General features: G+C 36.8%; 1 protein-coding gene across 1 annotated transcript in view; it reads right to left on the minus strand.

The window, feature by feature from the left end:
- The window catches only part of PolA1 (DNA polymerase alpha catalytic subunit), a 662,965-nt gene that overhangs the window by 273,623 nt on the left and 364,208 nt on the right, over window positions 1-25,134 (minus strand). The window contains exons 21-22 of the mRNA XM_090387531.1: window positions 12,243-12,356; window positions 6,941-7,025 (exon numbers count right to left, since the gene is read on the minus strand). Coding sequence (XP_090243657.1) covers window positions 6,941-7,025; window positions 12,243-12,356 — 199 coding nt within the window. The remainder of the gene's footprint in view (window positions 1-6,940; window positions 7,026-12,242; window positions 12,357-25,134) is intronic.

Genomic DNA, 25,134 nt, shown 5'->3' on the forward strand with positions numbered 1-25,134 from the left:
ACAGAAGATGAAAAAGGGGATTATGAAGAATTCGGTGCTAGTTCTCGATGGTTTGAGAGGTTTAAAAAAAGAACTAGCTTGCATAATGTTTGAATCACAGGAAGCCGCAAGCGCAGAAAAAGACGCATCTCAAAAATATCCAGACTCTCTGAAGGAAATTGTGGAAAAAGGTTATAGTGATCAACAAATATTTAACATTGATAAAACCAGATTTTTCTGGAAGCGAATGCATTGTAAGACTTTCTTAGCTAAAACAGAAAAATCACAGAACAGAAAAACCACCAAAGATAGGCTTACACTTTTATTAGGGGGGTAATGCTGAGGGAGATTTAAAATTAAAGCCCATGCTCGTTTATAGCACACAGAATTCTAGGGCTCTTAAAGGCTTAAGAGCCCTAAAATCAAGGATCACTCCATGTATTTTGGCAATCTAACAAGAAAACGTGGATAACTAAAGCTCTATTCAAAGAATGGTTCACAGGCTATTTTTGCCTAAGAGTTGAAAATTATTGCAGAAAAAATAATCTTGATTTTAAAGCTTTATTAATTTTGGACAATGTTCCTGTTCATCCCATTGCTCTTGATTCCTTGTGTGAAAATATCAAAGTGATATTTTTTCCACCTAATACAACTTCCTTGCTGCAACCGATAGATAAGGGTCTATTAAACAGGCAATTCAAGCAACATCTGGAGAGAATGCAATTTCATTGATAGAATTCTGGAAAAGGTATAGCATCAAAGATGCCATTGAAAACATTCATCAGTCATGGCTTGAACTTATATCAAGCAATATGAGAGCTGTGTGGAAGCATTTTCTTCCTCACTGTGCAAATGAATTTAAAGGCTTTCCAAAAGAAATGGAAGGCATTGAGAGAAATAACTCACATCGGAAAGGACCTTGTTTTAATGATTTACACAACTAAAATGTTCAAATTAATCGAATCCCATTCTGAAAAACTGAGCAATAGTGATTTCTAAATTTAGATACCCAACGAACGTACAAAGCTGCCGATGACTGTCAAGGTGATGCAACTCCTACCCACAAGAAAGAGGTTACTTGAAATGAGTTCAATGAGTTTTTTTCGCACTATCGAAGTTTTTAAGCAGCAATGCTTAGATGCTGACCATGATGCAGCAGACAAATTTGTCGAAAAGTGGAAGAAGCTTTAATTCCTTATCGACAGACGTACGATAAGAGGAAGGAGAATACACATCAAACAACACTTACTAAATTTTTTTTTTAAAAAGTACAATATTTTCCATTATTTAACTTTTAATTTTGTTTAATTTTTATTGTGCTTTGTAATTATAATTTGTTGAAAAAAATTAAAATAGACTACTGTACAGTAATACCCCGAAGTTACGCGATAGGTGGGTCCGACGAAAATCGCGTAAGTCGAATTCGCGTAAGTCGGGGTACAACTTTGCATATAAATACATATAAATTTTGCTTAATTGGGACCAAGGACTAACAAAAACACTAGTTTAGAAGAAAAATATTAATAAAATTGCAGTTATTTATACATATTAATACAAAATATGTATTAAAAAACAAATGACTTACGTTAAAAAGTTATTTCGATGTCGATGGCTTCATAAAATCTAACAAATTCGTCTGACGACACAGAGACTTCTTTTTTTCACGCAGAATTTCTTCGTAGCAAGCTAATAATTTTTTTATTCCTTGCTTTGTAGCTATAACGCGTTCTTCGTTGGAGTCTATGTTTTCTAAAATTTTTAAGCCCTTTTAAATTGAGCCCTTTTCAATTTTCAACCTGTCAAGTTTGCAATTGTCATGTGCTTTTCGCCGTTGCTTCGTTTAGGCCTGTAGCACGTGCAATATCACATGGTCTTTCATTTCGCTCAAAGCGTTTCACAATTTTATATTTTTTCTCTATCGACAGAGGCGGACTGGCCATAAGCCTTGCCGGGGAAACCCCGGTGGGCCAGTGTGATTTTGGCCATAAACCATAGTATGAGGCCACTATAAATTTTCCCGGGTAAGAATTTTTGACCCAGTCCGCCTCTGTTTATCGATAATTGCTTTTCTTTTTCTCTCTGAATCTGCAGTGTCTTCACCAGGACGCTTCCTTTTCACACCTTTTAATTAAGTATTTTACTCATTTTTAGGGAATAAAGCACAATTACAAAACGAGGAGGCACGCTTGATACACATAAACAAAGCTGCGCGCATGTAGCAACTGAATAAACAACACCATAAAGGCAGAGATACACTATTAACACCTCACATTTCTAGGGGTTACTACTATAAAACAATAAAAATCCAGTTGCGTTTCTGCTAGTGAAATCTGTTATTAACTGGTAGTAAACTCGATCTAATTGCATTTGCGATTATACCGGTAGCTGGAATTGCGTTGGTTTTTACGTTATTATGGTGAAATGTGTTTCCCCTTCACTGATATAAAAAACATAAAAGCAGCAAAGTTGAATTTTGTTCATCTTTCGCTCTCATTCTCCGCCGTCGCACCGTATATCGATAACATATGAAAAACGACCTTGAAGATAGTGGGCGGCAGCGTTGCCAAACGAAAAAATCAAGAACCGCGTAACTCCGAGTTCGCGTAAGTCGGGGTATTACTGTATATAATTTTGAGAATAAATAAAAAGTCATGGAACCAATTACATTATTTTCCATGGATTATCAAGTTCGATTAATGCACTTTCAAATTGGTGCGGCACTTTTACGAGATGCATTAAGCGCATTAATCGAGGGATTACTGTATATATTTTAATGAAGCTAAATAGCTTTTGTCTAAACATCAAAAGGCCATGTCACAATCAGGATTTTGAACACTGTTAAATACGCTTAACTTTGGCATAGGTGTACAGGTAATGAAAGCAAGCCACTGTGATAAGCAATAAATAACACCTGCAATTCGGAGAAATTAGGTTGTCCAAGGAAAAAATTCAAGTAGAAATGTGAGATACAGGATGCTAACACTTTCTGCAAATACTCTCTTAACTGTATTAATGTCTTTAGATGCAAAATTAATATGATTTTTTAAAGTTGAAAAATCCTTAATGATAAATGATCCGAATCAAACAAAGTTATTATTGGCATCTAAGTTTGTTACCAGACAGTCGGAGTTTCTATCCAAATTTGTATCAAGTCATGTGTGGGAGGAAGGTTGGCTTGAAGACCCTAACATTCATGCATACTGATATTGCTACAAATATTTACATTAAAATCAACAATAATTAAAACTTTGTGAACCTTTGTTACAAACAGCCATTAACCAACCTAAAATTCTCCAGAGATTCAGCCATGACTGGTTGTGAAAAACATACAATGACAATCAGCTTAAAAAAAAAAACAGTCTGTAAATACAGCAAAACCTTACAGATTATCTAGTACATACAAGTCATACAACTTTTAGATAACAAAACAATATGCAAGAAGGAGACAAACATTGTCTCCTGACTTATCTTACTGGGAAAGGGCAAAAAATGCAAATCCCCCAGACTGGAAAAATAAATAAGAGCACAATTGCCACCGAGCTATGTTTTTTTTCAAAACAGGCAACAATATTAAAATTTTGAGAACAAGATAAGATGGCAATAATGCTAACAATCAAACACAGCATCAATAATAAAAAAAACCACACTTCCCATATCACCTGTTCGTCAACTGTAAAGTCTGTCTAGTTCTTCCTTAAATTTATTCGAACTACCCACCAGATTCAACAACATATAAAAGTTTGTTCCAATCAACTATCTGCTGGCTGAAGTCAAATTTACAACATTTGTTCTGCAACCATCCTTCTTCAATTTGAATCCATTCCCCCCTAACGTGTGAAGTCAGCAAGATGAAGAATTCCATCAGCATTTAACTTATTCAATTCAAGCAAAGTTTTGAATACCTCAAACAGATCTCCTCGCAAGTGCACAGCATTTAGACACTGTAATTTGCAGAACTAAAGCTTTTCCTGGCAAGAACACCCTTTTATTCAGTTCACTAATCTCATTGCCCTTCTCTGAACATCCACATCCTTCATCCTGGCAGCACTACTCAGAGAAGTTCACCATATCTGACAGCACAATTACCAGTCTTCATTTTGTACTACCTTGAGTGTATTACCACATAGTTGGTACATTAGCATATGTTATCCATAAGCAATACCTAGCATTTGTCAATGTTAAATTTCAAATGCCATTTCTCAGGTCATCTCCCTCATTTTTAGGATCCGCAGTCTAACGAAGGACCCTTATAATGTTACTCGGTTGTCTGTCTGTCTGTCAGTCCATCCGTCCGTCTGTCACAGCATTGTATCTCTGGAACCACTCAACCTATAGACTTGAAATTTTGCATGGGTTTGTACATTATGTGGGCCAACAACATATTGATGATTGTTGACAGAAACTTCTCTGAGAAATGGGGGACAAAAAATGTTTTTGACAACCTATAGCTTATTATACACCATCGGAAAGAGCTCAACCAGGTTTAAAATATAATTTTAAAATTAAAAATGGCAGTGCCAGACAGGAAAATGTGAATAATTTTCATGGCTCCCCCCCTCTATTTCCGTTGCTAATGCAGATAAAATTTTTAAAATCACATTAGCTACGCGTTATTCAATACGTATCAAGGGAAACCTATTCCGATTGAAATCTATCATTTATTTTTTGTGTTAAAATTAAAAAATAAATTTTTTATTGCACTTCGATAGTACACTTCTTTATACTAAGTAACTCTCCTTTTGGTGACAAAAAGGTTGCTAAATAGTCAGTTAATAATTCTATTAAGGTCATTTATAAATTTTGCGACGAGAAGTATTTTTTTAACAATTTTCAAAACTAGAGTTCTCCCAGCAAGGAGGTACTCAGAGAGAAAGTGTTGAGGCACCAGTGCTCGGGCGACACCTGCACAGTCTTGCACGGCCCTCACCTACCAGTTGCTTCTTCCCCATGACTTTAATTGCTTCTCCAGGAAGAAGTCTGAGTCGCTTCTCCAACCCTTGTCATTTACAACTGGAAAGACTCAAATCGACAAAGTTTTCGTTAGTTCCTCAGTTTTAGGCCAAGCCAGGGTATTAGAAACTTTTTTCAATTACCATAAAGCTCTCTATTTGAGATACTATACTAACAACCATTTGTGAATACGGACCCTTCATCCTGAGTGTCTGGCACTCAGTAGTTGACTGATTCATTCTAGATATTACACCATACCAACCTTCACATTATCTGCAAATTAAGACATTAAGCCCTGATATGTCCTCATCAATATCATTAATAAATAAAGAAAATAACAATGAGTACTGAAACATTTGGGGGTGGGATTTTTTTTTTTTTTTTTTTTTTGATTTGGTAGTTATTGGCGCATCGGCTTCTGTGGCCATATTGCACCTCCCAAGGTTTTTGCAGTACTTTGATCCAAGCCCGAGGCGGGAATCGAACCCGCGACCTTTGGGTTGCCGGGCAGGTACTTTACCCACTCGGCTAGCCCGGTCGGCTTTGGGGGTGGGAGCTCTGTTAATAACATTAGTTGAAGAAGAACAATGCTCACTGATAACCATTCTGTCTCCTCTCACTCAAACATCCCTTTATCCCAGCCACAACTTACCATTAATGACACTGCTCCAATCTGTACAGTCTCTGTGTGCAACAGCATCAAAACATTTCCAAAACCTAAATATATGATGCCAAAATTATTTTTGCATCCAGTTCCTTTGTTACTCTATCACAGTATCCAGAATGGTTGGACAAAATCGCCCCTTAGCAAATCCAGGCTGTAACTGCATTCTCTCTCTCTGGATGGTCCTGCATTACTTCTTTAACTAGTGACATTATTTTTCCTGCAACAGAGACAATCTAAAAAGGTCTGTAATTACCCATATCACTCTTTGAAAGTACCCCGTCTGAAATGGGGGTACATTAGCACTTCTATAGTCCATATGGACCTCCCTTGAATTCAAGATTGCTCTCATAATCACAACTAAAGGTCTGTTGCCTCCTTTAATATAATTGGATGGATCCAAGCCACCCCGGGTGTCTTTTTCACATTTAGCTTCAACAATTTCTCTTACACTTTCCTCTCAGTTATTGTAGAAGCATTCAGCTCCGTTTTAGAATTTGATAAACTTCTGGCATCCACATCTCTAAAAAATTCCACATATAAAGATGTAGATGCAAAATACCTAGTCACTTTCTCAGCAACTTGAGTAGAATCATCAAGAGTGAAAGCACTCATAGTTAGTAGGCCAATGTGATTAATCCCCTTCCTTCCAGTGTTTAGATAATTAAAGAAATCTTTATTGTTTATCACTGCATTGTTTTATTCTTCATGCTATGAATGTTGTAATAAAACAAAAGAGAGAGAACTTTGCAGCTAACTGTAATATCAAGCATTACCTTACCTTCTTTGCTAGAAAACTGCAACCTCATATTTCCACTAGATACTCATTTTTCTTATTCCATTGAAAAATATGTAGCAGTTAATAACAATGTAACTTAGGAATTTTGGTGATCGAGAGTGAAATTAATGTTGGCTTGGAAAGTGCAGTCATAATGGCATTAATAACACATTTCACACAGACAGAAGCACACAATAAAAGCACAGCTATTTTCAGTCAACAAGTGAACCGAAAGCAAAGCAACTGGTCTTCCACCATCATGCCATCTATAAATATAATTGCATTGGGTCTATAACTGAAATGCATACTCAATATGAATTTATTTTCAGGAGAAATCAACAAAAGAGCAACAACTATTTCTGATCCTTGTGCATTAAAGGTAACTAAATAAAACTTCTGTTTGATATGGCTATTCACTCATGGAAGGAGGAAGGCTGCATTTAATACATATGCATTTGCAATCAAATAACTGGAGATGAAGGAAATAAGCATGGTGGCAGGAGAGGCAAGGTGAGGAAAGATACAAATGGACAAAATAATAATACAAAATCTGTTCACAAACATCTCACCTTTCTTAGGTTCTAAAACCAATCCACCTGAATAAGCTGCCTTTCGGCATTTTCCCTTTCTTGATTCTATTATTTCCTCATTTTCCTGAAGAATAGAAGAGATAACAAAGTATATTAAGAAACTCAATTCTTAAATACAGAAATGTAAAAAATTCTTAAATTACTTAATTAAAATAACCATATTAGCATAATAATAAGATATCACATTTATAAATATTTTAATAAAAATTCTGTACCAGATGCATAATGTGTCATGCCGCTAGCATATTTAACATGTTTTACATTTAAGAGTCATCGGCACGCATTAAAAAAGTTTTAATTTTCAGATATTAATAAAATTCATGGATAATAATATAACAATGTTTTTATTTTATTAATAATAATTACATATTTATTAATAATAATTACAATAGTTACTGAAAGTGATGACTAAAGGAGGATATATAATTTTTACATTGAAGAGATTTTAGTTCACGACTAAATACACCATCTATAGTTGTTCCATTAAGTGTAGTATTTATTGAAAGATCTGATGACATGTCCAAGTTGAAGAATATTTTCATAAATGTGCAGAACTCTTTTCCAGGCTCAGAGTTTAATTGTAAATAAAAAAAATTACATTCGATCTGAAAACATCAGGCAACTTGAAACCAGATGAGTTTTCAAATTAACGCATTTCCCAGTTTCCAAAAGTTTTTTTGTATCTTAAAACCTTCATATTTCTGTTTCTAAATTCCTTAGCTTACCAACGATATGTTATATGTCCACATTATCCCATTTATTATATGTGAGAAAATTTCCTTGCTCACATGTTCACATTTTCCACTATCCTGGAAAAACTACTGCAATTTTCAGATATTTGAAAGTTTTCCTATAGAATAGAGGTAAGATGAAGCTCTGTGCAAAATTTCATTAAATTTGGTGCATTATTGTTGCCATCATACAAGTATGATTGCAACAATACAAGTTACAATAATTCACTACTGATGGCAGCTGAAGATGACATCACTTCCGTAATGGTTTCGCATGGCGGTTTTTCATTACAAAATTTTTGGAATAATGCCTGTAGAAACATTTTTAACATTAAAAAAAAATAAATAAAATAATAATTACATATGACACTGGTATTCAAGTAATAACGATTAAGTTTATTTAAAAATTGTTTTCAATGGCGTGTTTCCTTCTCACTTACTCCAATCAATTAGAAGCAAATTGAAATTACCCATAATAAGATACTAATACTTGCTCACTCAGTTCATTTGCATGTAGAAACTCTTCATATTCCTCACAAAATTCTGGACTGTAGAACAGTGCACAGGCGCCTCGGTAGCAGGTGGGCAGGAGCAGCAGTGTGTAGCACACACTTCTTGATTAAACAGGGGTTCGAGCCCATGACCACCAAATACGGAGGATGCGGAAAGGTCAGGGAATGACAACCGCATTATCCCTGGAGCAATATAGCCTTAGTTGCTAATGCTCCTAAAAACCAAATGACAGAACAGTGCAGCATTCAGAAATTACTAAATCAGGAAAAAGAGTAGCTTTCACAGATTCAGTAACTTCCGAATCTGCAATTTTTTGTGTGTTCAGTCTGCTTCTGATTACAAGCATTCAGCACTTTCCACTCTTCTCCCCTATCATTTTTAATTATATTGCACATTCCACAGTGAATCTTATCATTCCTTATTTCTGGGTGCCAACACTTTTCCATTAGTCGTATTATGTTAATGTTGGTTCAATTAATTCATTTTATTGACAGTCTACTGATATACTATAGATACAGTTAAGACAATAAGATATAGAAGTATTCTTCTACAGCTTACTATCCTTACACACCCCTCGAGGTTATTTAGCTTGTTTCCCTAGCAAGAGTTACCTATTCATTTGAAACATTGCTATCCCAGGACCTCATGCCAATATCACTGTTGTGGCAATGGACAAGAACACTTAAGATGTGTGCAAGCATTACTTTGACCCATATCATCAGATAAAGAAATTCATATTACTAACCCCCCCCCCCCAAAAAACTAGCATTTTCCCTGAACCTTTAAGTTATCTCAATGATACTGGCAAAAACCTTTGAACCAACTTCTATGTCTGCAAAACAGTTACCTGCATCCAACAGTTTATATATTACAGTACTTTGCCAAATTGGTAAGGCATGATATCCCCTTAATGAATTGACACTAGGATCTATTCAAGATACCATCCTTGGAGGGGATGGTCCTAACTGACATCACTAACCACAGACTATGATCTTCCTTGAAATGGAAGCAAAACCCACTGGCCTGTTGTAACCCAACACTTCTTTATTACCACGGCTGTGTGTGTGTGTGTTTCTGCGCGCGCGCATGCACACGCGCGCACACACACAGCTGTGTGCAGAAACATTAGCATTTTTCCAATCCAAGAGAATCTGGCAACACGTTACACTTCACTGTAGTCCTCTTTGAAGCCAATACGCTTTTGCTATCATTGCTGCAATGTGTTGAGTCCAGCTGAAAAAAAAGTTCTCTTGAGCATCCAGGAATGCATCCACTGTAGCAATGACAAGAGATTGTGAAATTCAGAGCTTGGCTGGATTACTACCTCTAAGAGGAGTAAAAGACTTTATTTTTATTTTATTTATTTTTTGCTGGTGCAGCAAAAGCCAGTGAGTGTTCTAGAATTTAAAGATATGAAATAAAACTTTTAGGAATCAGAAAATAGATATTATATTTTAATTGAAAGTTTTGCAAAACAAATCTTATTCTGTTTTCAATAATACAAAATACAGATCACATTTAAAAATATACAAATGTGAAAAGAAAATTTAACTTCAGTAGTGCTTACATAATATAGAACTTTCTTTCTTTCTTTTACATTCCTTTTCATCATCACTGGAACAACGAATTGTTTCTTATGAGCTACAGGTTTATATTTCTTCTTCACCATCATCAGTAGATATAATATACCAAAAGGTTCACACATCTCTTTCATCAAGCCATTTTTTTCCCCCAAAATCACCACAAGCACAATATTTTTTCCAAGGTTCATGAGAAACTGACATAATCCCTTCATTTTTTATTTCCAATAACTCTCTCATGGCCATACCACCACCACCACTGCCAACATTAAAATTTCTAATAACTGCCAAGAGAAAGGAAGGGGGGAAAAACTCCAATGTTTTGGATGCTTTTGATTTTGGATTTACTGGCACAACAGCATAGGCTATAATGCACCAACCCATTTTTTGTATGCAGAGGAAGCATTATTTGTGACATGCTTATTCCAAAAAAGAGATTAGAAATCAGCATAATTCCTAGTAAAGATATGTGATCTTGTCCAGAAATCTGAGTGTGATCGAAGAAGAGGAAATGAGCAATAGACTTTTTTTTTTTTGAGAGAAATAAGGCAGGATGTAGGCTTAGAGGGATTAAAATTAAGTTTTATTAATTATTAATTAACTTAACTGCCCTCTTTTGGATGGAGTCTAGAAGACAGAGAGGTTATGGAAGAACTGTCCTAGATATGGAAACACTATTCCATCGTATGGCAGATTTGAGATTCATACTGAGTGATTAGCTGATCAGGAGAAAAGAAATGCTGAGAGAGTGAAAGACAGAATCAGGTTTTTCAGATGCAGAGGAAGCAAAATTTATGATATGCTTATGCCAAAACAGATTAGAAGTCAGAGTAAATTTCTAATAGAGATATGTCACTAAAATGCGAGATATGTCTAGAAATCTGAGTTCATCGAAGATAAGCATAGAAGCAGAAGAATCCTTTTTTGTGAGATATAAGACAGGACTTAATTTTAGGACTGAAATTAACCAAGTTATCTTTTTCCCCAATGAAGAATTAACCAAAGGTTGGGATTTAAGGATTGGGGGGGGGGGGGGGAAGATTAAGAACTTCAACCCTTTTTATGCAGAACAAGGTTTTGCAAATTGCAAGGTGGAATGTAGTTTGCTATCATCAACAAAACTATGGATAGGGTTTCCTAGTCATTGGAAGGCTTTCAATATACACAAGAAGAAAAAGAGTGGTAATAAGTGAACCTTGGGGAAGACCATCATGAATGGAGATGACAGAAGACAGGAGCTATCTACCATCATTTGCAGCGAGTGATCAGAGACAAGTTTCGACATGTAATTGCAAAAACAGCAGGAATCCATTAGACTGGAGCAGGAGCTTGTTCAGAATAGCTTTATGCCAAACAAATCAAAAGCCTTAGAAATGTAATGTCAAGTATCAGCCAATATGCTTGATCTTTTTCAAACAAACAAACCTTCTAATTAGAGGGTCAAGGTGAGTGGTCCTCTAGGCACCTCAGATCGCAAATTGGTGATGGTCTCTTCTCCAATGGAGCCTTTCTCTCTTGGCCACTCCCAACCTCACGTTTAACATCAAGAATTCCAAATGGGATGATCTGCAAGATTCATAGTGTTCTTTTCCTTGACTGGATTGCTTTTTTAAATCTATTGATGTCAATGTTTGCTCAGATTGTATCAGTAAAATTATTCTTGTAGGGATGAAATCCTTATGCCACACTTTCATTTTCAGCCTACACCAAAGCTTGCAACAACTGTAAAGCAGTTATTAATCAGTTCAAACTAGATTTTGAATATGGTGAGAGCAGAAAACTTGCTTCCTGTCCAAATAGGAGTTGAGCATTCTGGTCTCTTGCCAAAGCTATTGGTAAACTGGTCGGAATCAGCTTCCCACCAGTCTTAGTACACTCCATTCAATGCATCCTTTTATTTTCTGGCAAAAGAATGATAGAATTTTGAACAGTATTGGTGCCAAGAAAGCATCAGGTCCTGATGGTATTTCTCCACTTGTTTACCATCTATTTTCTGGGATAGATGGTTTTTTACCATCTATCCCGGAAAATCGAGAATCTAATGTAGTTTTACTATTTTTTGTAAACATAAAAACGTAGAGGAAAATCTTGTCTTTGCAAAATGACATTTAAATTACAGGGCCAACAGTATTACAATAGTGACGCTGAGAAGGGATGAAACTGAGTTCGAAAGACAGATACTCCATTGAAAGCACAGTTCTCAGAGTTAGCAGCTATGTATTGTGTATCCTTCAGAGAAGGACAAGTGCAGAATATTTGTTTTAGTCATACATTTTCTGATCAAATCATTATATGAGAAATTTTCTCCCAAATTATAAATTTTTTATTTACAAATTATTTCTCCAGGACAAAAAGTGTTTGTAAATTGAAAAATCAACAAAAATATCCAATGTGTATAGTGCAGAGAACAACTCCTCTGGTGGGTCTTCGGTCCAAATAAATTAGTAAATTACTCACATTATGTTGCTTCTTTCCAAAGGTTTTATCTGGACATATAAAATTTTTCTCATGAAATGCATGCAACAACAGAAATTCATTACGCTCAGAACAGCCTCCTAACAGGGTACGGGCCTGGAAATAAAATATTTTATTAATGTTTATGAAATACGGCCATGAAATGAATAACCATAAAAAAATAAATAATAAATAAACAAACTTTAAAGTGTATGAACATTGTTGAATGTGCATACACTGGTCTGTGCATTCTGCATCAAGTCATACTGAGCTCTGCACCCTGTTTTACTTGATGCAGAATGCACACATCAGTCTGTAAACTTGATAATGAATAAGAGCAATGCCATATGAAAACAATTTTAAATTACTACTACAACTAATACTAATAATAAAAACAATAATGATGCATTACTGATACTTTAACAAGTAAACCACCATAACACTTATTTCACTAATAAAAAAACAAAATAACGAATGTATTTTATGTCTAGATGGTACCAAACATTTTAGAATGCTATTTTACAAAAATTAGCATTAAAAAAAAAAAAAAAAAAAAAAGTGCATCATGGCAATTCCAAAAGTAGAGAATAAAAGCATGCTCAGTTTTCAGTAAGCAAGATATGCATGAAAGTTTAAAATTATATCAGTTCAACTAATGTATCTGGGTGATCATTTAATTCGCAAATTGGTGCAAGATCTTATCTTAATTGTCATCATCTGAATCTTCTGTGAATTTCTCTTTATTGAAATACTCTCCCTTGAACTTTACACTCCTCCGCCACCATCATCATATCAATGCATTAAATGCCTCTTGCCAGCCATTTTTCGAAATAATGCAAAATGCTCCATTGTGGCTCTGTGATCATCATTGTCGGACATGAAACGTTTGCTTTCAGAGCTTTCTTCAGATGTGGAAACAGGGAGAAATCGCACTGGGTTAATTCTGGTGAATAAGAGGGATGCGGCAGAACCTCAGCACCTATGGGCAGTGATTACTGGCTATACAATATTAGCCATATGAGGCTTGGCATTGTCTTGATGGAGAAACCACTTCACGCAAGAAATTCTTGGTGTTTCTCACAAATGGCGCAGCGAAGTTTGACTCTGAGAACCCCAGAGTATGCTTCCTTATTCACAGTTGTTCCAAGAGGCACAAAATGTGTAACATCTTGTTTTATGCCAAGAAACACAAGAACCATTTGTTTGTCGGCCGAATGAGAAGCTTGAAATTTCTTATTAGGTCTTGGTGAATCAGAATGCTTCCACTCAATCAACTGCTGTTTTGCCTCTGGATCATAGTGAAAAATCCAAGTTTCATCACAAGTCAATATTTGATTTAAGAAGTTTTACCCCTGTGTTTCAAAACGATCAAACATTTCTTTGCACAAGTCTATTCTTTGCTGTTTTTGTTCTGGGGTCAAAATATGTGGAATCCACCAGGCATAGATTTGCAACATTCTCAGGCGATCTTTCACAACATTGTGAGCACTACCCATACAAAATGGACATTCTAACAGCTGATTCACAAAGTGTAATTCACCTGTCTTTATCCAAGATTTCCCGGGCAAATTTTGTAGGTATGTCTTTTCATTTCAACTAGCATTCCAGATCATAGTCACAGAGCCTGTTTGGGCAGGATAGTCACAATTTTGAGACATTTCTCAAAAATGTGAGTGCAGCATTAAACAATACATCTTTAACTACTGTGGCTCGAATGCAGCTCAGTACTGGGTGATTTTCTCTCTGTGAGATTACTACTTTTTGCGCAGTACAGTGGGACATCGACATCCGATATATCTTCCATACGATAATTTATTTTAAGGACCATGATATTTGCAGGTACCGATGGCTTTCCGATATAGCTAGAACTATATAAGGATGAAAATTTTCAGACGCGTGGCGCACGGAACATCACTCGTAAGATTGTGCTCAACCAATTATTGATGTTCTGCGCATGCCATGCAGAACATCACTTGTATGATTTTTTCAGATCTATGACGAGCTGAAACTTAAAGCTCCATCAACCAGCAGCAGTGCTATGCGCTTTGAAGACTTTAAAGCCAGCAGAGGCTGGTGGGAGTGCTTCAAAAAAAGTGCAAATATCAAAACCGTTGAAAGGCATGGGGAGGCATACAGTGTTGATGAAAAAAAAAAAAAAAAGCAGCTGAGAACTTTAAAACTGAATTTCAAGAGTTTGTTGATCAGGAGGGTTATCTTCCCCAGCATGTTTGTAACTGACAAAACTGGCCTCTTCTGGAAGCAAATGCCCAAGAGAACGTACATCACTAAGAATGAGGATAGTTTAGCTGGGCATAAGCCTATGAAAGATAGGCTCACTCTCCTGTTGGGTGCCAATGCCTCTTGAGATTTTAAGCTGAAACCTTTGCTTGTGTATCACTCTAACACCCCCAGAGTACTTAAACAACAAAAGGTTGACAAAGGCATGCTGGTTTTGGCACAGTAACAAGAAGGCCTGTGTTACAGGATATGTCTTCAATGAGCTTGAAGTTTTGTCCTTCAGTGAAGAGTTATCTTGAGAAAAATAAGTTTCCTGTGAAGGCACTGCTCATGCTGGATAATGTGCCAGGCCATGATCCGAACCTTGTTCAATTTCGAGGCCCAATTTGACTTTGTTTTTTTGGGTGTCAAATTTTTGCCACCCAACACCATTCCTCTTCTTCAGCCAATGGACCTACATCATGAAAATGTTCACAAGATGCTTTGCAGCGACCTCTGATGCTGACTGTAAGTTGTTGAAATGATGTTTCCACTAGGTGCTTAAATTCAGCCTTGAAAAACATCTGGCATTTAATTATGGGTTGATGGATTTGAAGATGATGGTGCTTTGATAAATGATATTGTTACTCTTGATAAATCAATGGGTCTGGAGGTTGGCAAAGAAGATGTGGAGATCCTTATTGGTGCTCAAGGGCATGACAACAGCAGAGGATCTACAAAAAAAAAAAAAAAAAAAAAAAACATCCCAGGGGCTCGTATCTGGTGCGTGTAGGCTTGGCACACCCACGGTCCTGAGCTGGATATCATCATTCTTCTCTTTCTTGGTGATTCCCTTCTACTTCTGACTCTCTCTCTCTCAGGGTAATTCAGAAATTTTTTTTTGGCTGGTGCAGCATACGCCTCAGGCTTCCTAGCACAATATGGCTAATAATAATAAGAGTTGGAGAAAATTATAGTGACATTGGAGAGGAAGAAAAATACACCCAAAAAGTGTCAGCTGAAGAGTTGAAGACTGCCATTTCTGTTGGGAACATTTAAGAGAAGTGGTAAAAAAAAACACCCTGACATTGAAAACACTGAACTCATGATGTACAAAATGGAAGGCAAAGTCATTTCTTACTTCAGAAAGCTATAAAAGACTGAAAAGATACCTGACACTTGATATAGACCCACCACTACCACACCATTGATTTCATTAGCTCTGCACTTCAAATCTAAGATAAATGCTAATTTATTGTTTTTTTTTTTATTTTAAAGTGTTTTATGACTATTTATTAAATATCTTCATTTTCATTCATTTTTAATCACCTTCATTTTTAATATAAAAATGAAGTATAACGTGTATAACCTGGGAAACGAATTACAGGAAAGCAATGTATTATTGGTTTCAACATGTGGATGAATCGAAAGGGACATTTTATGCTTTTTGCAGCAACCATGATATGGAAGGAGCCAACGAAAAATGTCACAGCCTGTTACTTCTGTATGGTGCCCCCTAATAGAAAAGGGAAAACAATGAAGAAAATGTGGACATACCCAAACATACCATCTGCAATTTGTCCCGTGCTCAAGGCGAAGTACTACATATTTCTGAACCAACCAACCGTTTTTCTGTACATTCTGACGAAGACAAAGATAAACTGATAAACATCAACTTGATATACAAGAAGTACAGCAGCCATCTCCATAAAGGGATCCACTATTTGGTCCAACCTTTATCCTGCAGAACCACATAAGATCAAAGAAAGCGAGCTTAATGACCTCGTCAGGGATGTCAGACTGCCGAAGAATAAGGCAGACCTTTTGGCCCTGAGGCTACAACATGTGGAGTCTTTTAGATCAGCAGTTTTGAACCATTTTTAATACTTGTACCACCACAAAATTTTGGTACGACTCATTATTTGTATTAAAAGGAAAAGTCATGAATATTCACATAATAAGGCTATGTTATAAATTATATATATTTTTATTTAATTTTTAATATCAAAATTGAACAAACTAAATAAGAAATATTAAACAAAACAATACAAAAAAAAAACTATAAAATACTTGATTAACATGGCGATTTAATTGAAATCAATTAAATACAATAAATCAGGAGAACTCAAACAAATATTTAACATTTCTTTATAACTGGTTTTATTTTACTTAATTTGGGCTGCAAAGTGAGTCGAGTCTTGATCTACATTTGTTTTTTAAATACAGCATAAAAGAAAACCCTGTTTCACATAAATACGTCAAACAAATTGGCAAAATTTTATAGTTCTTTCTGAAATTTCTTTAAAATCTTTCTTATGCTTAATTCAAAAATTGATTAAAGTGTTGTATTTGAAATAAAAGTTGTTCTTTTTCTTCAGAAAATATTCTGGTACATAATCTGAAGGAAATGGATTCCTGATTCAGTTTTCTTTTTCATAATCTTCTGGGAAATACAATTTGAAATTATGTATGAACTAAAAACAATGACTTTTTATATTTGATACTAATTCATGTCTCAATGTTAAATTATTTTCTCCAAGAAAATTTTCTACTAAAGTTGGTAGGAAACTTACAACTTTTTTATCCAAGTCTTTGATGATTAACTCAAATTTTTTTATTGATGCATTTAATTTCTCACTAACAGTGAAAAGAGTTACATTTGGTCCTTGTAGAGTTAAATTCATATCATTAAGTCTTCCAAAAATATCAGCTAAATATGTTAATCTAACTAACCATAATTCATGAAAGAAATAGGATTAATTCACATTTTGAATCATGAAGGAAAACTCGCACTTCCAAATGAAGTTCAAAAAGATGATTGAAAACTTTACCTCTGGACAACCATCTAATTTCTCTATGCAGTAGTAGTTTTTCGTGGTCACTCCACATCTCTTGGCATAAAAATTTGCATTCGTAAATTTAATTAGTCTATGGGATTTAATAAAATTAACAATCTAAATTGACTGGTCTAAAACAGTTTTCAATTCTTCGGGTATTGCTTTTGCAACCAAGGCAGTGAGGGAACTTAGCTTCAGGAGCAACTTTTTATTATTGTAGCTACAACACAGCTACGTTTTCCCGTTAAAGACCGACCTCCATCACTGCACATGGCATTGCAATTCTTCCAAACAATATCGTGCAACATAAGATTGTCCAATTTTTTAAATATTTCATTAGTAGTTGTTTTACTAAATCCTCAACACTGCACAGCAACACACTACAGGGTAAGAGAGTTTTCCAGGAAGGAACAGAAAACAACGCTAGATAAGACCTGCTCGCGATTTTAAGATTTCTGAGAAATATATAGCTATCCGTTCGGAGGCTGAACAATCAAAATATTTGAAAATCAACACGATTTGTGAACTCCTGTTATTTTGAAAAAATAAAAAAAAAAAAAAAAAAAAGAGGTTAAACATGCAATTATTTACCTTTAGAGGGAAAAATTTTTTGTTTCATTTTTCATAATTTCCACCGTTTGTTATTCACGTACCACCAGTTGAAAAACGCTGTTCTAGATCAAACAGAAAGAAAACTTATTGTTTGTAAGGATGTTAATGCTCTAAGGGCAGCAACAAGGTCCTTGAGGTTGTCACGGACATTCTCTCAGATAAGCCAGACAAGCTATTTGCTACCTGATGCTACTTGCTACCTTAAAACGCTGATGGAACTGATATTCGGGTGACACTCAAGTCAAGTGGACCCAAATTAGATGAAGTCCGGACAGTCTGTGACAGCCAAATGCTCTGTTTGCACCTTCACGATGGTGGGACTTGTGCATCTCCATGCACAAGCACATGGTGGGTGACCACTCAGGTGTGAACCAACGTAAGCAGGAATAACAACATAAGGAGGAATGCCACCCCTCTGTGTTACCAGGCAGAACTAGGTGGTAGATGACTCTTATCAACCGGTGCAATACCACCACTTTGCTTATTGGAGGCTTGAAGTGGTGTAACCGATGTTTAGTCTCCAGAGCTAAGTTCCGGTCAACCCTTCCCCATCTCTTACATCATGCAGTATGATTGATGACTTTTGAGGTTATGATGAACATCGTGGTGAGATCCAATCTTCCTTACATTTCAAGGCTACAGCTCTTAAAACGGTGTTCGCAGGCCAGTAGCTAGTTAGTACACTGGACCGAATCTATTGGTAACTCTCTAGGAGGCTTCCTGATCAGCTAGTGTATAATCTTGCTACCTCTACTCTGCCAGATAGTAACTGGAGAGTCCAAATAGCTTGCTGTTATGTTGTTATTTGGTTTTTAGGAGCAAAAGAAACTAAGGCCATATTGCTCCGGGGATATGTGGTGGTCATTCCCTGGCCTTTCTACATCTCCATATTTTGTGGTCACGGGCTCGAACCCTGGTCTAATCAAGAAGCGTGTGCTATGCACTGGGGCATTGTCGAGGCCACATTATGTAAAGGATCTGGGTATATTCTTACCATGTGTATGCCATATCCAAAAATTTCATGACTTCATACAGCACATCCCACCCACTTTTTCTTACTATTGAATACACCATGAATTGTCAAAGTAATAGAGTTAGCTCATCTGCAAAAAGATCTAAACCTCCCAAAAACTTCCTAATTCATTTCACAAATATACGTGGTCTCAATTCTAATCTCAACTACGTCCATTTCCACATGCAATCTGCCAAACCACATGTACTTTTTCCTGACAGAATCTCAATTATCAGTTCATTCAACTACTGCTCATCTCAGTTGTCCAAATTATTTGCTGTATGATTCCTTTCGCCTCAAATGTGGTACTTGTGCATATGTACATTCTGATATTCCCTATCAGAGACTTTGTAATTTGGAATCTCCTCTTTTCGATCTTCTCTGGATTCAAATCTCTCTACCACCTATTAAATTCATCTGTTGTCTCTACTATTCTCCACTAATCACTTGGAGCTCTTTGACTTCCTCTCTTTGCAATTTGACTTTCTCCATTCCCACTTTCCTAACAGTGAGGTAATTTTCCTTGGTGATTTTAATGTTCACAACTCCAGCTGGCTTCAGTTTTCTAGACACACCGACCCAGCTGGTCGAGATACTGAGGCTTTTGCAATTACTAATGACCTTGCACAGATTGTTCATTTACCTACAAGAACACCGGACAATCCCAACCATACAGCCAACACGCTTGATCTTTTTTCTCACAACCCTTCTAAGTACACGGTAGAAGCGGTGCCTCTGTAGCCAGGTGGGCAGGAGCAGTAGTGCATAGCACATGCTTCTTGATTAGACCGGGGTTCAAGCCTGTGACTACCAAATACGGAGGATGTGGAAAGGTCAGGAAATGACCACCGCATATCCTCGGAGCAATATGGCCTTAGTTGCTACTGCTCCTAAAAACCAAATAACAACAACAACAACGGTAAAAGTGAGAGGTACTTTATGCACCTCAGATCACAACTTGGTGATTGTCTCTTCTCCAATGGAGCCCTTATCTCATGGCTGTTCCCAACCTCATATTGTTTGGCATTACAAGAATTCAAAATGGGATGACCTGCGAGATTTCTTTTCTTCTTTTCCTTGGTCGGATTACTGTTTTAAAATTTCTAATGTCAACATTTGCTCAGATCGGTTCTGTGAAATTATTCTTGCAGGAATAGAATCCTTTATCCCACACTCCACTTTAAAATATGATCCTTTGTCTAAACCTTAGTTTTCCAATAAATGTGCTAGGACTGTTCAAAAGAAGAACGTTGCATATTGTAATTGGCTTGTTTCTAATTCAGTGTCATTTCCTGCCTACAACAAAGCTCGCAACAATTGTAAAGCAGTTATTAATCAGTCCAAACTAGAGTTTGAACAGGCTAAGAGTAGAAAACTTGCTTCTTTCTCTAATGGAAGCAGAGCTTTCTGGTCTCTTGCCAAAGCTATTGTTTGCAACTTTTGGCCATCTCTGCTCCCACCTCTTTCCAAACCAGATGGTTCTATTGTCACTTCAACCAAGGATAAAGCTGACCTGCTAGCATCCTATTTTTATTCCAACTCGTGTATTAATGATCTTGGTAAAACAATTTCCACCATTCCCAACACGCTCAATTCAATGCCTCCTATGGTCTTCCATCAAAAGGATGTCAGAAGGATTTTGACGAATCTTGATGCTAAGAAAGCTCCAGGTCCAGATGGTATTTCTCCACTTGTTCTCAAAACCTGTGCTCCTGAACTTACTCCTATTCTTTGCCGCCTTTTTTCACTTTCTTATTCCAAAGGTGTTTTTCCTTCTGCTTGGAAATTTGCTTATATCCAGCCAGTTCCTAAAAAGGGTGACAAATGCCTCCCATCCAATTATCGTCCCACTGCAATTAATTCTACTCTTTCTAAAGTAATGGAGAAATCGATTAACCGCCAACTCTTAAACTACCCAGAAACCTTCTGTCTGATCAACAATTGCCAGTATGGATTCCGTCAGTGTCGATCCACTGGTGATATTCTGGCTTATGTTACCCATTTATGGACTAATTCCATTGAAAAGTTTGGTGACACACAAGCAGTTGCTCCTGACATCTCAAAGGCTTTTGATTGTGTTTGGCATAAAGGTCTTTTAAACAAGCTTCCATCTTATGGTTTGCCAACTGTTTTGAGTAATTGGTTGTCCTGTTTTCTCTCTGAGGGTGATGGTAGATGGCTCTCTGTCTTTAACTTCTCCACTAATGTCGGTGACCCCAAGGTTCAGTTCTTTTCCAACTCTTTTCCTCTTGTATATTAATGACCTTCTTCCATTGACTAGAAATCCTATCCATAGTTTTGCCGATGATAGCACATTGCATTCCACTTTCCATTTTGAGAAACCTTGCCCTGCTCAATCAGCTTCAACTCTTTAAATGTGGATTTTCAGGTAATTCTCCTGTGGGGCAAAGACAACTTAGCTGATTTCAATCATTCTAAAACTCGGTCTTGTCTTATATCTCTCAAAAAAAATTCTTCTGCTCCTATGCCAATCTTTGGTGACACTCCAATTTCTAGGCAAAATGATATATCTCTTTTGGGGATCACCCTGACTTCTAATCTCTCTTGGCACAAGCACATTACAAATATTGCTTCCTCTGCATCTAAAAGATTTAGTTTTCTCTTTTGCTCTCACCTTTACTTTTCTTCCAAACAGCTGCTCATTCTGTATAAATCGCAAATCCACCCAGCCATGGAATATTGTTCCCACATCTGGTGTGGTGCCCCCAAAACCTCTCTCAGGCTTCTTGATTCCGTTCAGAAGAGGGCAGTTAGGTTAATTAATGATTCATCTCTAACAGGGTCTCTCCAATCGCTGTCTCATAGACGTACCGTTTCTGCTGCTTGTTTGTTTGTTTTGGTTTTTAGGAGCATTAGCAACTAAGGCCATATTGCCCCGGGAATATGCAGTGGTCATTCCCTGACCTTTTCCGCATCCTCCGTATTTGGTGGTGACGGGCTCGAACCCCGGTCTAATCAAGAAGCATGTGCTATGCACTGCTGCTCCTTCCTACCTGGCTACGGAGGCGCCTCCGTTTCTGCTGCATGCCTCTTCTACAGATATTTCCATGGGCACTGTTCTTCTGAATTGGCTTCTATAATTCCCGCTCTCTCTTTCAAAACAGTCTGAACATGTGCTGCCATCAGCCAACATCCATTTACTGTCCAACTTCAAACTCACAGAACCATCTTTTCATCTTCCTCGTTTATTCATTCAACTGTCGTTTTCTGGAACAACCTTCCTTCATACTTATTTCTTGAAAATTAGTCTAGAGAAGTTCAAGTCCAATGTCAACAAATATCTTCTTTCATCTTCAACCTCCAAACCAAGCACGGTACTAGGTACCATAGGTTATAATACCTCTCGTGTTTGGGATTTACATAAAAAAAAAAAAAAAAAAACGAACATGAGGCACGTTCCCAAAGAAAGAATGCCGACTATTTATATATGCTTCTAAGGTTAGCCTTAAGGCTGTTATTACACAATGGAAATATGCTGACTTCAATGGAGAACATCTTCTTAGGTGTACACTATCAAAAAGTATGAGTGGCAGATATGTGGTGATTTAAAGGTAATTGCCATTTTATTAGGACTACAAAAGGGTTACACTAAGTATTGTTGCTTTCTCTGTGAGTGGGATAGTCGTGCCAAGGATATGCACAAGAAGAGGAGTTGGCCTCAGTGAAAACCATTAACACCTGGAATGAAGAATGCAACATTTGAAACTCTGGTAGATCCAAATAAAGTTTTGCTTCCACCACTCCACATCAAACTCGGGCTAGTGAAGAATTTCACGAAGGCTGTGGAAGTGAACGGTCCTACATTCACATACTTGCAAAAGAAATTCCCAAGAGTTACAGAGAAGATTAAGGCAGGTGTTTCAATTAGTCCACAAATAAGGCAACTTTTGAAAGATGAACAGTTCAAAGTGATAGCAAGAAATCAGTGTGGAACGCCTTTCAAAATGTTTCGACTGATTTCTAGGAATTCTTAAAGCCGGCAACTACAGCCAGCTTGTGGAAGATCTCATTACCTCTTACAAAAAAGTGGGATGGAAGACAACATCGAAGGTGCATTTCTTGCACTCACACCTGGATTTTTTCCCGCCAAACTGTGGGGCTGTCAGCAACGAACATGGTGAGCACTTCCATCAAGACATCACAGTGAAGGAACAAAGATACAAAAGCAAATGGAATGCCGCCTTGTTAGCTGATTATTGTTGGACGGTGAAAAAGGATGCTCCCGAAGCTGAATACAAGTGAAAGGTGAAAAGGTCCCATGTTTGATACAGTATATTTGTAGCTACATCTTACAGCCATATAAATAAAAAATACCTTGTATAAATACAAAAAAGTACTTTTTTTCAAAAACAAGAGCCAATCTGCCATTTTAAGCACTATTTCTGTGTTTAACACCCCAAAATCTAAAAAGGAAACTTACTTTCATGCCTATAACAGGATATGACCCAAAATTTGTTGTTTGTTGTTTTGTGAAACAGTCTATGGATTTAAGAAGGGAAATCCCAATACCAAGTACAGATAAATTTTAAGTTATCTAAGAAATACTCCCTTCTGAATAGTTCAAATGGGAAAGGGGGGGGGGGGAGTGATTGAGAACCTGAGGTTTATAAGTTATCGCTATGTAGTTTATCCAATACCTTAGTAACCAGTCCGAGTCTTGCCTTTTTCATTTCCTTGGTATAGGAACAGGTGTTTACATAACCGTTTGTTTTCCAAGTTTAAGTGAAATGAAGGAATCAAAAGAGTAATGGAAAACAATGAGAGTGTGATCTGGTCTTTTTCCAACACCCATCTCTTTGCATGGGGTATGTTTATATCATCTTGTCTGTCTGAGAAATCTGGATCAAAGGCTCTGCATCTGCACTGCCTTATGTTGTCCACTACTGATACTTTTAGCCCTGGAAAAGTATTTTTTTCCTCATCACATGGAGACAGGAGCTCTGCCCTGACCACATAACAGGAAGAGTTAGGCATTTTAAAGTTAATTATACATACAAGAAGAAAGGCAACTTTTCTTTAAGTACAGCACTTCTTAACACTGAAATAGCAAAATTAAACAAGATTTTAAAATTGAAACTTTAACCCTCTCAACAGAAGTACAAGAGATGGTACTTTTAAAAATCACTTGGAGGTAACTGCAGTCATTTGAATATAATTTTTTTTTCCTTTCTTTTTTTTTTTTTTAATGAAAACCCCAAAATGGGAGGTATTAGAACCACAGTAAAAGGATGTTGACTCATTGTGGCACACAGCCAGACTGCTGTGAAAGAAAGAGCATGAATTATAGAAGCCAATTCAGAAGAACAGTGCCCATGGAAGTAGCTATAGAAAAGGAATACAGCACAAAGAGAATCTGTATGAGACAGAGAGTGGAGAGACTCTGCTAGAGATGAGTCATTAATTAATCTAGTTGCCCTCTTTTGAATGGAATCTAGAAGCCGGAGAGAGGTTTTCGGGACACCACCCAAGATGTAAAAACAATATTCCATGGTAGGGCAGATTTGTACAAAATGAACACATATTGGGAAGAAAAATAATGCCAAGTTGTTCTTGTTGTTTGGTTTTTAGGAGCATTAGCAACTAAGGCCATATTGCTCCGGGATATGCGGTGGTCATTCCCTGACCTTCAGCATCCTCCGTATTTGGTGGTGACGGACTCGAACCCCGGTCTAATCAAGAAGTGTGTGCTACGCACTGCTACTCCTTCCCACCTGGCTACGGAGGCGCCGAGTAATGCCAAGAGCAAAAGAGAAAACCCAGTTTTTTAGATGTAGAGGAAGTGATATTTGTAATGTGCTTATGCCAAGAGATTAGAAGTAAGGTAATTCCTATAAAGATATATAATCTTGTCTAGAAATCGGAATGTCGTCAAAGATAAGCATAGGAGCAGAAGAATCCTTTTTGTAAGATATAAGAAGGTAATGAGTTTTAGAAGGATTGAAATCAAATAAATTATCTTTGCCCCACTGGAGAATTACCTGGAGATTAGGTAATTTATCCAGTAGAGATATTCAAGAAGTTGAAGCTCTTTGAGCAGGCCATGATTTCTCAAACTGGAAGGTGGAGTGCAATGTGCTATCATCAGCAAAACTATGCATGGGATTTCCAGTCAATAGAAGGAGGCCATTAATATACAAGAGGAAAAGTGTGAGAGAAAGAGCTGAACCGTAGGGAACACCAGCATTAGTGGAGTAGT

The sequence above is a fragment of the Mastigoproctus giganteus genome, chromosome 1, assembly GCF_048544385.1.
Source record: "Mastigoproctus giganteus isolate SK-2022 chromosome 1, ASM4854438v1, whole genome shotgun sequence".
Classification (NCBI taxonomy): Eukaryota; Metazoa; Arthropoda; class Arachnida; order Uropygi; family Thelyphonidae; genus Mastigoproctus; species Mastigoproctus giganteus.